Raw genomic sequence first — 15,816 nt, 5'->3', positions numbered from 1 at the left:
CGGCCATATTCATATATTTGTATTATTATTTCCTGTCATTGCTGTGGTTAGAGGACATAGGTGATCCGGGGACATTTGTTTGTAAGGTTTCACATTGCGGAAATGAGGGTCAAGGTCCTCTAAAAGCAACCAAGCATGCATCACTGTCTGAGCCTAGAGCCTCGACCCTGCATGCTTTCTGAGAGAAAGAGGGAGGCAGAGAGAGCAGTTCAGGCCACACAAAGACGTCCTCTACACCTCCACACATTCATTTCATATATAAGACTGGCTATTTATCACACAAAGCCCCTGCAAACAGACTCAGAATAACTTCATGCAGAGAACAGTACATAAGTGCCTGGAAAAAGTCTGAAAACAGTTTGTCAATTTCTCCTCAGAGGCAAACACAACAATGGTAGTGCATACTCCTCTGGATTCAAGATAGCGCCTGGCGTCACACCTTATCGTGCTTAAAAAACAGTTAAAATACAGATTTAGTCTATGTTGAGTTAAGACTGAACTTTCTTGCTCTAGGGGTTTTGTGTATGTACCGGTATATACAAAATGTATTTCTAGGACTGTTTTTTAATTAAAAAATTAAGTTACATCTAACACTACTCTAATTGTATGTAGAATATAATTCATTCACTATCAAATATAATTAAAGTACATATTTTGCAGATAATTCGGTATTAGTTATTAAAAAAAATATTATTAATTAATTTTTACAAGCAATAATGTTGTCTTCATATCTTGTTTTTTTTTTCAGTAAAAATTTGCCTTTATGCATATAAATATGTTTAGAAATTATATATTGAGGGTCGGGAACCAAAACTTGAAAACCTCTGTCCAAGACTACAATTTTTCAGTTGTAGTTACTGTGTTTTGCCTTTGTGGGGCAGATCCTATTTTACCCAAATCCTCACTTTTCATCACCAACTTGCAACACAAAAAGTCTTTAAGGTCATGGTCTATAGTAGCTTTGAATGCTACAAATTTCACACAAGCACACACACATTTTCAATGTAGATGAGCAGACTTAATCACTGGGATCTTTAGAACCTCAAAACTTGTGTAAATATTTGCAAATGAGTAGCATTGCCATTAAGCCTTTATGTGGCTTGGCACAGAGCGGCCATTCACATCTGACATCATCAGAATCTCCAAACAGCTAATGATTACAGGAAAGATCTAATATAGGAGATTTGTGTCACTTTGTTGCATGTCATATAGACCCCTTTCAGTTAGTAAACATGGTGACTTTTTTGTGGGCGGAGCTTAGGTGAACGATCCCTCTGGCCGCTTCACTAACGTTAGTTTGCAAGTTTTGTTAGCTTGTTTTTTAACAATGACTGGAGAAAATCCGATTTTATCTTAATGTGCAAGGTCACTCAGTGTCCAGGACCGCGATTGTTTTTTGCAAAAGTTAATTTTAACGCACGGAACCAGATTGGCTGACCCGTACACGCTCACTCAATGCATGGACGACCTGACGATTAACGTTAACGCTACCTCCGGTTGAGTGGCCTGACTTCTACACCTAAGTTAGTCATCCGATAGAGAAACCGAGCGTAAAGAGAAACTGAGGGCATATAAATCTTTAGATGCCTATAACTATGTGCTGAATGGTCATATACAGACAGTACAAGACTTGTGTGTACGTTACGATCCGCAGTTCTGTCTAGCCAGCGCCGAGAAGACGACAATGTAAAGAGTGACATTATGGTGCAATTTTAATGATGTAAATATTTTCTAGAAATAAAAATTCCAGATACAGCATATTCATTTTTCATTGATTCTTGCACCCAACAACACAACAAGATGACATTTAATAATAATAATAATAATTTAAGCTCCTTATTATGTAGCCGAATCTGTGCTGGTTTGTATTAGCAAACAGTTGTCCGTTTGTTTTGTCTCCAGCTAGCGCCGTGAAGTCTCTGCGGAAGTAACTGTGACGTCGGCGCAAAAGCAAGGGGGTAATCCACCAGCCGGAAACTGAAGTCTCCCCGCGGGGGCCGCCATTGGCTAACAAGCCTTCACCTGCTGTTAGCATCCCATAGACTCCCATTCATTTTTGTGTCACTTTGACAGCGAATAACTTTACATCTGAGGCGTTTAAAGACTCCATTTGTCCATTGTTTATTTCTAAAGAAACACGACAATGTATAAAAGGCTCCATTACCTTGTATCTTACGTAGAAGCCGTTTTTGTAAAAATAGGCTAACGATTGCGTCATAACACGCGACTCTCTGTCGCACAGTGGAGAAATTACCATATAGACAGAAGTAGAAGGTCTCGCGGAATCGGCGGGACGTGGAGGCATAAAGTCAAGGGAGAAGCCCATAGAGTGTCATAAAGTTGCTCCTGCTGCTAGCTCATGGACAGCTAATACTCACGATCTCCGGCTCTGCAAGATTCGGAAGGGAATGATTCAGATTCCTCTTGGCACAGCTACTAGAAGACGTACAAGTTGCTCACGTCACATCTACGTCGTCAAGCTCAGTTTGAGCCTGCGCAGTACGCTTGGCAATCAGGAAGTGAGTGCTTCTAATTGACTTCACTTTTCTCCGTTGAAGTCTATGGGGTCGCTATGACTATGAAGTAAAAGGGGTCTTATTCACGCAGCTGCCATTTTGAAATGGCTCCGGTGGGAAGAAAACCGGAAATGTCGACTTTAATCATAGGAGAGTCGCGATTGCGATGGCATATTGTTGTGTTTAATGTAGAAATTAGTTATTCTAAAAATGTACATACATCGCTTTCATATTTTAGACTATATACAGTGAAATTCATTTATAAATCAAATAATTTTTTTATATATAATTCAGAACGTAAAAAAAGAAGAAGCAGGAACGAACTATATAGCCTACATATCCTATATTGGATATTAACATCCAATAGTGTAAATCGCGGCAGCAGCTTCAGGTTGGTAGTCCAAGGCACTGTTGTCTATCTGTACTTCCGGGGTTCTTCCCACCGGAGTCTCGCTTTCGATTTCAAAATGGCGGCTGCGTGAAATCAGCGTATACTTTGGGGAAGTGTTTCTTGCATGTAAACACACCCTATTTCGCAATTAACAGGAAAAATATGCTCACAAGCAGCACCAAAGCGAAAGAACGGCCAAGACCTTCCTCTCTCCCGTGCAAATTTATTTAGGAATCTGCCCGAAGCTTAGCTCTAAAAAACACACACACAGCAACAGGCGAGCTACAGCTCTGAGTTGCCTACCGTTTCCAGCCCAGCACTTTTCTGAACAAAGCTCTCCTTAAGGAGGGCCGTGAAGCGCATGAAACATGCATGGCGCGGTGCGCCGAGGTGTGTGTGAAGCTTTCATTAGGCCCTGATGCTGCTTTTAATGCATATTTTATATTGCACAAACTGCTCCTCAAATCTCGTTTGAGAGCCGGCAGTGCAGCCTTGAACTGACAGCCGCATCTGAGGCATGTAAACAATTCACTGTAAATACATGAAAACACATTTCCCTCTTTGTTACCATCACGCTAGCGTGTCAGAACAGTGTGTGTGCGCATTAAGCCTGCGTATGTGATTCGCTTTTGTTCTGTGCTTCAGCTGTGGAGGGAAACAGTTGGATGGAAGGATAAAGAGCGAGAGACGGAGAGTCTTTTACTGCATTGTCTTCATCAGATCTGTCATGAGCTCATGCGTTGATCACAGATACGGCCTGTCAGCTTGACACCCGCTCTATCTCTCCTCGCCCGCTCCAACCGTTCCCACAGGCAAACCAAGAGAGCGAATGTGGTTTTATTGTGAGTGTGAGCATAAAAAAGGCACTGATTGTGTCTATTTTCATGCTTAGTGTGAACCGTTTCTTTATTTTGAAGCAAACTTGATCCTTGCAGCTCTAGCCCGGATTGTTTGATTGTCTCTAATAGCTGTATATGTAAGCTCTCACTAGCTAACTGTGTGGTCAGGCGACTGGACTTCACTGCCTTGCTAAGTGCTAAAGAGAAGTGTGTGTTGAACAGCTCTATAAACCTGCTCATCAGCCCTTCCGTCCGACACTGCCAAAGCCAGCACATGCTGAGTGGAGAGGCGCTCTGTATAGCCTCTCTGTACAGAGTTATGGGGCTTTAATGGGAAATCTTAAACACATTGCGAGCACTCCTCAGCATATGTAGGCTGACTGCTCACCGCAGAGTGGTTTTGGACCAGGTTTTTCAAAAGGCATTTAAATACCAGCTAACACTCCATCATAACCTAAGCTGTGTTTCAAGCTGACATGGATGAGAGAGAAAAAAACGCCACAGTCAAATGACAACAAGATCAGAAATCGGAAGAGGAGCCAGTCAATAGGCCTTGCGCAAGTTTGTCTTTGACACGAATAAATATGTGGTTACACATTTTTTCAGGAAATTTCGTGGGCAACAAAAGGTCCATTTGTATTGTAAATAATGTAGCTGTGAAACACACATTCAAACCAAGCAGCTTTCTATTGGTCAACACAGCAAATCTGTGTGACCAACTCAAACCTGTTGCGAAATCTGCGTTAGTACATGTTTCGCCCCCACACGAAAATCCAGAACGCATTGAATCCTATTGAAACGACTGGACGTCACTGTCATGATTATTCTTAGTTTCACCCTCATGGACTTTTAGTTTGTATCCTTCAGTCTCCTTTGTTCTCAGTTTCCCACCATTTGTTTGTATCCTAGAATACTCATTGTGTTCTAGTTTGTTTCTATGGTTACTCATCAGTTCCCTCATTTGTTTCACCTGTGTTAATCCAATCATCTTTGTTTACACTTAGTATATATATGCCTGTGTTATACTTCTCATTTGTCGGTTCTTTTTAATGCTTCAGTCCAGTTTGGTTATCTTTCTGTCAATAAACTCTGCTCACGTTTATCTTTGTCTTCGCGTCCTGCCTCACCACGCTCAGCCAAAGTGTGACAGTCACACACAAATATTTCCCAAACAACGGTAAACGTGACCATACTTTAAAAGAGGAATTGAATGTAAATATAGGAGCATTTGAGAAAAGGATTTTGGGAAATCTAAAGAAAGAGTGTTTTGTTGCTGAAAGACCTGAGTCTGAGAACAGATAGTATTTACCACATTTTTTGGACTTGATACCATCATGGTAATACCATTAAATAAGTGCAAAAATTGCACCTTTCACCGGGGCAGTACCCTTAAAGGGACAACATTTATAATACAAGTAATAATAAGTAACCTTTAAGGGGTAAATAAGGTACCAATTTGTCCATGTACGTGTACTGCTGCAGAGACAAGCTAATGTACCCCTAAAGGTAAAACATTTTGCAATTTTTTTTTATTTAAATACCAAGGTACCTTGGTATACCATCTGATAACTTTTTGTAAAGTACCAGTATATTCAGCTAGCATGTTGACTAGGCTGCCAAACTCTCTTTCACACACACTATCTCTCTTTCTCGTTCACTCAGTGGCACCACATCATTAACAGGTAGGCCTATGTCAGGGCTGTTTGCCACAGAAATAGCCAATAAATCAGTCGGTAATATATGTGCACGTGGGAGACAACCCTGGGGAGATAAACGGCTTTTTATTGAGACATTTAGTGAAAGGCTGAGCCGGGGCCAGTCCCCCTGGCCACTGTATTTACCTCAGGGGTGTCAGAGAACAGTCTCTCTCCCTCAGCACAACGCTCCTGCCTTTCACCCACACACATAAATCTGTCCCGCTACACGCCGGCCAAACCGCTCAGCAGAGAGCGGGCAAGACCTAGCATCAGTAACAGCACCTAGCTTCCCGCACATAAACATTCATGCAAAAGGAAATTAAAAACCACAAACAAATCACACAATACAGAAATGGGAGCTGCAGAGCTGTTTGAACCAAATGTAACATCCAGGGATTTTGTAGTAGGAATATCTGAATAGAAATTAAATATATAGTGAAAATTTAAGGGGGGGGGGGGGGGGTAATAATAATTGTAAAATAAATATTAAACATTATTATAAAAGAACACCTAAAGAAAATTTAAAGAACACTAAATGTTTTATACCAAATTTTAGACTAAATTAAAATAATTCTCAGATAAGATGTTTTAGTATTTCTCTCTTTCTCCACTTCGTTACAGCTTCTCAATAAGCATACATTCAACAACAGGGTAATCGAGCTGGCATGTTTAAATCACATGATGTACTAAGTGCGTCTCTCACAGCGCCTGCTAATTACCTAGTATACACACTTCACCCTGCCTGGGGTCACACACATACGCACATATTACTTGTCATACAAAACGACTACGGCAAAACAGCTTATGAGAAATACAATTATTTTAGTTATTAGTCGAATTAGCTTATAAGCTTTGCATATTTATTTGATTACAAATGCATTCAATATTTGTTCTCTCTTGTTTGAAATGATGAAACTTTGAACTAAGATTTATTGTCACACTTCTTGACTTGCAGCTGTTAGCGTTGTTGGATACACTTTCCCTAAAGTGTCTTTAACACAACATTTATAGAGATCATGAGAGAGGAAGTGAAGGGACGAGTGAGAGAGAGGGGGAGAGGGTGTTTCTGTTTTAGGGTGAAAAAGAAGAGCGCCACATATGAGAATGTGAGGTCACTCTCGCTGCCCTGTGGGTTTTTCTCCAAGATTAAAGCTCACAACCTGCACAGTTAATACGACAAGCTATAACAATCTTCATGCATGCCTGTTCATAATAAACATCTGTTCCCACAACACATTTGAATACACACAGATAAGTCTATAGGCGTTGCAAAAGAGTCACACACAGACACACACACACACACACACACACACACACTCAAAAACTGGAAGTATGCTGTTTAAACATTGAAAGGCACCACTGGATAATCTCCCGTGACAGACAATGAATACAACTGAAAGTCTCTTTCTTTCTTTCTCTCTCTAGCTATCAATCTCGCTGTCACACGTATGCACATAAATACATGCATACGCTCAGTCATCTTAAATGATGTCCCAGAGAGAGTATGTCATATTTAGACACTCACCGATCCTCGTGCCCCTGAGGCATGCTAGAGTGTAACCCCAAACTCACCAGGGTGCATGGCACACACACACACACACACACACACACACACACACACACACGTTCACTCTCACTGCAAATCTGATAATATTCACCAGCAGACCGTAGGGATTTTGAAATAATGTCTTACCTGTTTGGTCATGGAGTCAATCAGGCGTACGTAAAAGTCCTGTTCTGTTCTGATGCCTGTAGAGGAGAGAAAATAACTCCTCTTTAACTCACAGTACAATGCAGGTCATACCACGCACATGGATTAGAAATGAATCTGGCAGGTATATATTTGCCATTCACAATAACATGGGTTTAATACAACATAGATGTTTTTTAAATGTCTAGACAACCCAACCCAACATAGTCTGCAGACAGTGTTAAAAGATTATGAAATTGGTTTTGGATCAAACAAACTGACATACACCCACATATACACAAACTAAAATAAAAATAGCTTTTACAGAGGAAAATAAACAAGAAAACTGTGGTAAAATAAAACGAATAAAATAATGTCAAATAGAAATAATCAAAATAACAATCACAGAAAACATGATTTTCAACTAACTAAAATGTTCAAAATGTCTGGTACAGGTTTAGGAACATGAAGAACTGGCGCAACTAATTGGCAAACGCCTGGTTGTAATTTGCCACATTAGTAGACAGAAAAGAGTGTAGGCTACTTTCATTATGGCCAGGCCATTAGCTTCCATCAAAAATGAAGTGCACATTTCTGGAAAACGCGTAACCGGAAAAGTGCACTAATGGTGATCGTTTTGCGTTTCAATAATATTCATAGCCTAGTTAAAACGCAACGAATTTGCAGCGCATTTTAATATCTTTTGTTTGAACAATTATACGAATTATTATGACAGTAGACTAGCTATAGGCCAATTATTATTAGCCTATTATTATTATTATTATTATTATTATTATGGACATTGCATTCCTTTTCAATCTGTTTTATATAGTTACATGGGCTAGGGAATTATGTATTTCTTGTCACCCCTTCTCGCTGTTTTTTTTTATATATCTTTATTTAGATACTGAAGTAAATAGCTATCTGATGAGTTTATGCAAAGTTCAGTGAATCTTAGATAGGCCTAATGCGTTCCGTCTTACCGTTGCTGTAAAGAAGCTGCAATCTGTAATGGATCCCATTGTTTGTCTTTTCTCCGCTAGATTCCTGCGAAAATAAATTTGATGGTTAGCAAGAAAAACCCATTTGATTATTCCTGACGAGCCCTGTGAGTCAGACCGCTATTTCCCAGCAGACCAGGAGGCCAAAAAAACAAAACAAAAACGCTAGGGTAGGCTAGTCAGCCGAAACTAAATCTGAACTGTACGTTATTTTCAGTGAGTAAGAACAAGTTTAAAATCAAATAGCGTTCTTAAAAAATAAAGTTTAGTGTATTTTTACAACGTGATATGATCAATAACAAGGTACCCGGGGTATAGACGTGTGACTATTGGCTACAGTAAGCATCAATAGTCACATATTTTAATGAAATCAGCAGTCAGTCACTTTATTTCCTAATGTTTTCACTGATTTAAACAAAACATAGCCTACGGTCCTTCACAAAAAAAAAAAAAAAAAACTGTTTTATTAGTGTTTTGAAAGGGAAAATGACCAGTATACACCGTAACTTTCTGCAAAATACAGAATACTCTTAAATTATTAGGGATGAATATGTAAAAATAAATAAAATAATAATAATAATAATTAAAAATATTAATTAAAGGATGTTTACGAGCTGAGATTTGATAGATCAGTAATTTAATGCAAGAATAAAGATTTCAACTTTACACCAGCATCAAGTGACATTTTCTCTCTTAGCCTAGACTTTTAAAAATGATCAGAATTTTCATTCAAATTTGCAAAACCAATATGCAAAAGAGGACGTTACACTTGCCTTTTCTTTTTCAACAAATCCAACAAAAGAAGTTCTTTCAATTTCCACGGGTTGTCCTTGTCTGTCGTATAGCGCTAAAACGAAGTGGAAGAAGTTGGATTTGCGAAGATTTGAAGGAGGCTGCTTCTCAAAGTGAGCTCGAGCAAGACCCACTCCACTGCACAGAGAGAGACAGAGTTATATATTTATATATGTAGGCCTATATATAAAAAATAAAAACAACACTCTTTGTAATTATTTAATAATAGCCTAGGCTATACTTTTCTAAAAAGGGTTAAAACAATTATTTGTTTTAGTTTCCAAAATGGAGCGCAACAGTCTTAAAATCTAATTTTAACAATTTAAATAGCTTAAACAAATATTTAGAAGTAGCCTATATTAATATAATCTATCTAGTCTTTTGTATCATTAAGATTGTAGACAGGATTTTTTTTCCCCGAAGCAGACAATTGTTTTTAGCAACAAATAGGCTACTTAAAATATTGGATTTAATTGTGGTAAATCAAAAAATAAATGAATATAAATCTAATTAGATCTGACAACTATGTTCAATTGTTCATGACTACTGGTCTGGATTTTCTTTCAAATTTATTTGAAGCCACAGAATCAATGCATAATAGTTGTTGGCGAAGTCATGTAAAAGCAAACGTTTGTGGCTATTTTAACTTTAGAAATAATAATGTTAGAAATAATAAAAAACGGTTTTAATGTGACTTGTAACTCAAGCATTTTATCTGTTGGTGTCGACAGCACGCCGGAGAGGATGCTATCCGAAACTTATCGCAGCTATAAATCAATCTATTTGTCAGCTGGTTATTAATAAGCAGATATCGCGCACTGATTAGGATGATATAGGCTACATGACCGTTTTGTGTCGTCCCAAGATGATAAGCGCACAATATTCCGTCTGCGTGGTTGTTCCCGTAGCGCCGCCGGCTTACCTCTGAGCGGCTGTGTTCGCATCCAACACTCCGGCGCCCTGCATCCATGTCCGGACAGCGTTCATCCCGGCACCGATGGGCTCCTCTTTCATACTACTCCCGCTCCTTTGAATGCTGTCTTGAATCCCGAACATGAAAACAGACTCCTGTCACCGTCTCAATCGGTGCTGGCTTCTTTTGATCGCTCCGTTAAAAAAGACAAGGAGAAGTGTATGGGTGAGCAGGTGTCACCGCGTTTGTCTCTATTAGCGCTTCCTCTCTGAAACAGAAAATAGAGCGACGTGCCAAAAGAAACGCGAGATGTCAACATCCAGGTTTGGGAACACCATGCAACAATAGACAAACAAACAAACAAAAACTGTAAGATTAGACTGGAGGTCCCTTTGGTCTAGCGTGCGCAAAAAGTCTAATGTCACTTTAAGAAACAATAGGATCAAGAACGGGCTTCGCTGAGGGTTAGATCAAATGTCATCATCCAGAGACTTTTTTCCCCCTTTATTTTCTCCTTCCTGTCTTTCTCCACAATGAGTATTCTCTGATCAAATCACATGAATGAGCAATATGAAATCAAGCAGGAGAGGTGGACCCTTGTGGAGACAGCTCCCTCGCTGTTCCCCTTGTTCAAACGGGAGTGATTTGTGTCCTTTCCCAAAGGAATCCGATTTGACTGTCTCTGGGAACTAAACACAAGCAAACTAACCCCAAAGGGAGGAGGAGGGTGAGGAGGAGGAGGAGGGAGTGACTGAGCACACAGGGCCGCCCCCCAAACATAAGTAAAGCCGAACTACCATTAGCTGTCCATCCAACCACGAAGCCCGTCGCCTAATTAGATATCACAGCTCGCCCTGCCCACTTAGCGAGCAGCGAGTTTAGAGCGAAAACCAGAAAGAAGTTATGCGCGCGCCGCGAGTTTATGTCACGAGGGTAACTGCCTACCGGAGCGCGCGATTGAAGCCTATTTGATGCAGTTCACATGAACGCCGAGTTATTTTTTATAATGGTGTTTTTATTTCAGAAACAGCACAGTAAGTTTGTTTAAATAGTTTAGGGATGAGCTAGTGTGTGGATTGTTCAATAACTTTCTTTCAAGGGTTGGATTTTAAAAGGAATTTATCTAGGAAATTTCGGGGCGCAGTCTGTTGAGGTTTGTCTCGGTTTGTAGGCTACGAGTCTTTTGGCGCCCCTGGCACATTTAAGCAAATGTCAACTATCTATCATAAAGACTTTTTAAACAAAACACACGTTTTTTTGTTTTTGTTTTGTTTGAGAAATGTGAATAGACCTGATAAAGTGATAAATAATAGCATTGTTTTTTTTTGTTTTGTTTTTTTTGTTTTTGTTTTTTATACCGATAATTGTCCTGACGCAAAGTGCTCAAGTCACCTACTGTTGCTATGGTTACCTGCTAGGCAAACGCGATTTTTTTTCTGTTCGTCAACGTCTGTTTACATCCAGGGGGAAAAATATGAACTCTTTCTAACTTTTGTAATCTAACTTTTGTGGTTAGTGAAAGAACCGCAAGGAACCAAAGTCATGTTAGTGTATTGTTTTATTTATTTAAAAAAAAAAACACGTTTGTCAAATAAAATTAATCAATACCATGATGGAGTAGCTGCTATATAGGCTAAACAGAGATTACCTGTCATCGAAATAATGAGACCAGAGTTTTTATTAAATTTAGGCTAGAGACATCCCGTGTGCTTGACAAATAATGTAAGGTGATGAATAATTAGTGTCATAATTATTAAAGATTTGTCTTTTTCATAATTTCAGCAGATCAATTGTCATCAACTAAAAATAAATAATACAATTATTACTAACATGACAAAATTATTTAGGCCTACTACAAAAAATAATAAGTTTGACGCATGCAATGTAGGCTATTTGGGAGAAAAAAAACGTCATTGCAGATACCGAAGTCAGTATAGTTATTCCATACACATCTGTTCAGACAGTAGACATATAAGAGCATCAAACAAAACTGGAAAGACGCAAACAATTTAACAGCTGCTTTCTCAGATAACCTAGGCTACTATATAAAACGACAATAATATATAAAAGCCTAAATGCTGGGAGTGCAGAATCCTTTAAAAGCACGTTGTGTTTTTCATTGTTCACAACAGTGTTTATAACTGTATAGGCTTAGAATACAACTATAAAGCTTTAGCCTCTTATGTTCAAAAATGAGCATGTGCGTGTTGGAAATGGAGACTGAATAGAACTTCAACTATAGGCTAAATGAAATCCTCCACAGAGGACGGAGGAAATATAACAGAGTCCGTCCAATCCAGTGCTGGTCCTTTGGCGGGGGTCAGAATTCGGCACCACACCGGCAGAAGGGAATCTAGGCTACACACGGTCCGGCAGAAGGGAACAACTAGCCTACACAAGGAGTCCCGGCCGGTGGAAACGGTGTATTTTCATATGTCCAAATAAGAAACAGACCTGTTATTAAGTCTATTAAAACACATTCTACATTTGTTTTTGTGCATATAGGCTATAGTTGTGTAGCCTATGTGTGAATGCGTGGACAAAATAGCCTACACTCTTTTTTAACGTAGGCTATTTATATAATCTTATAAAAATGCTCAAATTAACTTTTATATAGGCTAATGCAGGATTAACTAATTCTATTACTGACAGCGGCAAATTCGATTTGATAAAAAAAAACAGATGTCCACATAAATCACGCTGTCGTTGATAGCCTAACCATATAGCCTAATTGAATTCAATAACCATAAAATAAACCATAATGTAAAACAAAGTTCTTGTCACGTCAACATTTTTAAAAAGAAAAGAAAAAGAAAAGCCTAACTCTGTCAGTTTTGATAGAATGCAGTTGCCTAAATCAGAGGGCTACAACTTAAAAAAATAGACTAAAGCTATATAGGCTTTTTTTCGCGTCAAGGTCAGAGCGCAAGAAAGCAGCTCGATAATAATTGTGCTCATTAATGTACCATTTAGCTATATGAAATAGTTAGGATTACCTATTACCTGCTTTGATTAGCTATCGATTAGCCTACCTTGTTGTGATCCATCTCAGCTCAACATTACGCCTATGCTAGGCATTTAGACTAATTGACAAATAAGAGTCTCAGTTGGTGGTGATTATGACAACTAAAATGTGTGCATATTTTGTACATACAATAACGACAAAAACAGTCTGTTGTTTGTGGAAAATAAAATAAATCGAGTCCAGAGTTTCGGACTTCTCAGGAGGCGGGCGATTAATCGTTGACAGCCCAACATTGCCATCTTGTGGCCACACGGGGAAACACGTTTGGAAGAAAAAAATGAGTGAAGTAAAGATATTAATCTAAAATGATTTACTACTCGCTCGTGTCATTCCAAACCAGTATGACTTTCTTTCTTCCTTCATTGAAACACAAAAAGAGACGTGAGGCAGAATGCGAGGGACCGAGAGCCTCGATCAGTCACTATTCATCATTTGTATTGCTTTTTTTTTAATGGTGAATGGTGACTGAAAAAAATCATAAAGTAACAGATTTTTCATTTTTGGCTAAACTGTCCTTTTAACGTATTAGATATTTAATTAGACATATCTCAATTATGATTAATTTTGAATAAATGCATATTAGCCTATAACCTTTTGCAATAGTTTATTCAAGTAGTAGTAGTTTATTATCAACAAAGCAATATAAGATCATGACAATACTTGTGGTGGCCAATGGATCTTCACTTCTTCCAGGATCTTCTGGCGGCATGTCCGTAAATCCGCCGGAAGAAGTCCTCGTTCTTGCAGAAATTTGATGGCGTCCTCTTCATCGTTCGGCAGGCTCCAAAGATTCATCATGATGTTGAATGGCTAGTTGGTAGTAATTTGGCGGGAGTTGAAAACAGTGATTTTAATTAGGCGGGAGTTGAAAACAGTGATTTTGGCGCGTATTTGAAATTGTATATGGTGGGGTCCGGATAACAGGAAAGTAGCCTACCCAAAATCCTTATCAAGATATAGGTTTGAAGAGAAAAAAAAAGTTACTTTGTGACACTTGACCTTAACATGGCTTTCCTGCTGAATGCCTTCACACACGCACGCACGCACGCACGCACGCACGCACACACACACACACACACACACACACACACACGTTGGGTTTCCATATTCTACTTGAAATAATGATTTTTATACTGTACACTGTATTTTCTATCCCCTTACACTAACCCTACCCATCACAGAAAACATTTTCATCAAGATGTTGTAACAAGCTGTTCTCCTCATGGGGAACAAAAAAAATGTCCCACAAGGACAAGGATTTTGGATATTGCCATCTTTGTGGGGACATTTCGTCCCCATATCGTAGGGTTTACCAGGCCACACACATGCACAAACCAAAATGAGAGGATGAGAAACTCACACTGGTGTGGACCCGTGAAGACAACATAATTTATATTCTTGTTCCGTGAGAAAAAGTACCTAGGGAATATCTGGCCTTTCCAAAATGACCGAGTGCTTTGTTCCTGCTTTTCACATGTATTTTTTTTTTTGTACTTTTTTTTCTCCATTATACACAAAGGTCAGAGTTCAAGGCTAACTTTGATCAGAAATATGGAGACGGGTTAAAGGGTAGCGCTCTTTGATTTGCTAATGTTTCCTCCATTCTCTCTTCCTACTCCTCACGCTAAAGGGAGTTAAAGTGCTCACACAGGAAAAGCGGATAAACGCTCTCATCTGCCTGCACTAGACACCTCACACTGCAGTTAAATGTGTGACATACAGTCATGTTTAATATACAGTCAAGGAGTTATGTCAAAAGAATGACCAGAGCTGGACAAAGTACACAACTTCCTTACTTGAGTGAAGATACTGGTCAAATATTACTCCGTTACAAGTAAAAGTTGTAAAGACCGATTTATACTTAAGTAGAAGTACAGAAGTACTCTTTTTTAAAAGTAGCCTACTTAAGTATCAAAAGTAAAAAGTAAATGTCAATGCATTGTTTTATTATTGTTGCATTGTTGTATGTAATACTTACAGTACTTATGCCTCTGAATCTATGCCTGCCTGCCTACCCTCATTTCAATATCAAATTTATTTCTAGAACACAGTTCCAGTAGTGGGATTAAATGTGAATAAGATTGAATAAGTGCACTCAATAACGTCCACAATTGTTTCGGACACCCAAATGGTTCCCTCAAATAGTGCCCTATTTAAAGTTTTTTGGCTTTCTGACGTCAACCCGACTTTCATTTCCAACCAAAATCCAACGTCTGTCCGACGTCGGATGTTGATGTCAAACCGACTTTCATTTCCAACCAAAATCATCCCCTGCCTGACGTTAGTTACTACTTTCTACTCAAGGACCTTGACAGAAATGTTGTGGAGTAAAAAGTACGCTATTTGTCTTTCAAATGTAGTGAAGTTGAAGTAAAAAGTTTACAGAAAACAATAATACTAAAGTAAAGTACAGATAGTCAAAAAATGTACTTATACAGTACTCAAGTAACTTTGTTATAACTGTCCACCTCTGGCTATGACTATGATGACTGTACAGATTAGGGTCGTACAGTAACTCTATAGGGGGAAAAGACAAGTCTTCAGACCTCTGAAAGATGGTGAGTGGTCAGGAAATGAGTGCATATCCTGTCTGTGTCTCTTCATCAGATGTTTTGATGGTTTCAGCAGTCTGGCATTACCTCAGTACTCAGGTGTGGGTCTGTTTGATTCATCACAGGTGGGTTTAAGAGCCCTGTAGGACTTATTACACTTCAGAAAGGCACTGTGAAAGAAAGCCATGGACAAATGTTTCATACGTTAGGTTTGGATTTATTCGGACATTCAGGTTCACATTCAGGCTTCAGGCATATTTTACTGAATTCAGCTGCAATTGAAACGAAACATAATTTCCATGCAGGATGAAAACAAAGGAGGATACATTGAGAATGCTGCTAATAGGACTATTATTCTCACCGATTTCATTTAGATTTGCTTTTAAATGGAAAAAAATAA

General features: G+C 38.8%; 1 protein-coding gene across 7 annotated transcripts in view; it reads right to left on the bottom strand.

Annotated features, from left to right (window-relative positions):
• ebf1a (EBF transcription factor 1a) overlaps nt 1-10,588 on the bottom strand; it is a 168,381-nt gene extending 157,793 nt beyond the window's left edge. For 2 of the 7 annotated variants that reach the window (XM_056261812.1, XM_056261816.1), the window contains exons 1-4: nt 9,849-10,577; nt 8,908-9,064; nt 8,117-8,180; nt 7,137-7,192 (exon numbers count right to left, since the gene is read on the bottom strand). In XM_056261812.1, coding sequence (XP_056117787.1) covers nt 7,137-7,192; nt 8,117-8,180; nt 8,908-9,064; nt 9,849-9,982 — 411 coding nt within the window. In that variant the 5' untranslated portion in view covers nt 9,983-10,577. Of the gene's footprint in view, nt 1-7,136; nt 7,193-8,116; nt 8,181-8,907; nt 9,065-9,848 lie in introns of all 7 variants that reach the window. The other 5 variants (XM_056261811.1, XM_056261814.1, XM_056261813.1 and 2 more) reach the window with 5 other exon arrangements.
• Nucleotides 10,589-15,816: the final 5,228 nt, after the last annotated feature.

The sequence above is a fragment of the Rhinichthys klamathensis genome, unplaced genomic scaffold, assembly GCF_029890125.1.
Source record: "Rhinichthys klamathensis goyatoka isolate OS25496 unplaced genomic scaffold, OSU_Roscu_1.1 h1tg000186l_1, whole genome shotgun sequence".
Classification (NCBI taxonomy): domain Eukaryota; kingdom Metazoa; phylum Chordata; class Actinopteri; order Cypriniformes; family Leuciscidae; genus Rhinichthys; species Rhinichthys klamathensis.
Note: the sequence above shows the minus strand (reverse complement) of the source record. Positions and strands in the feature narration are given on the sequence as shown.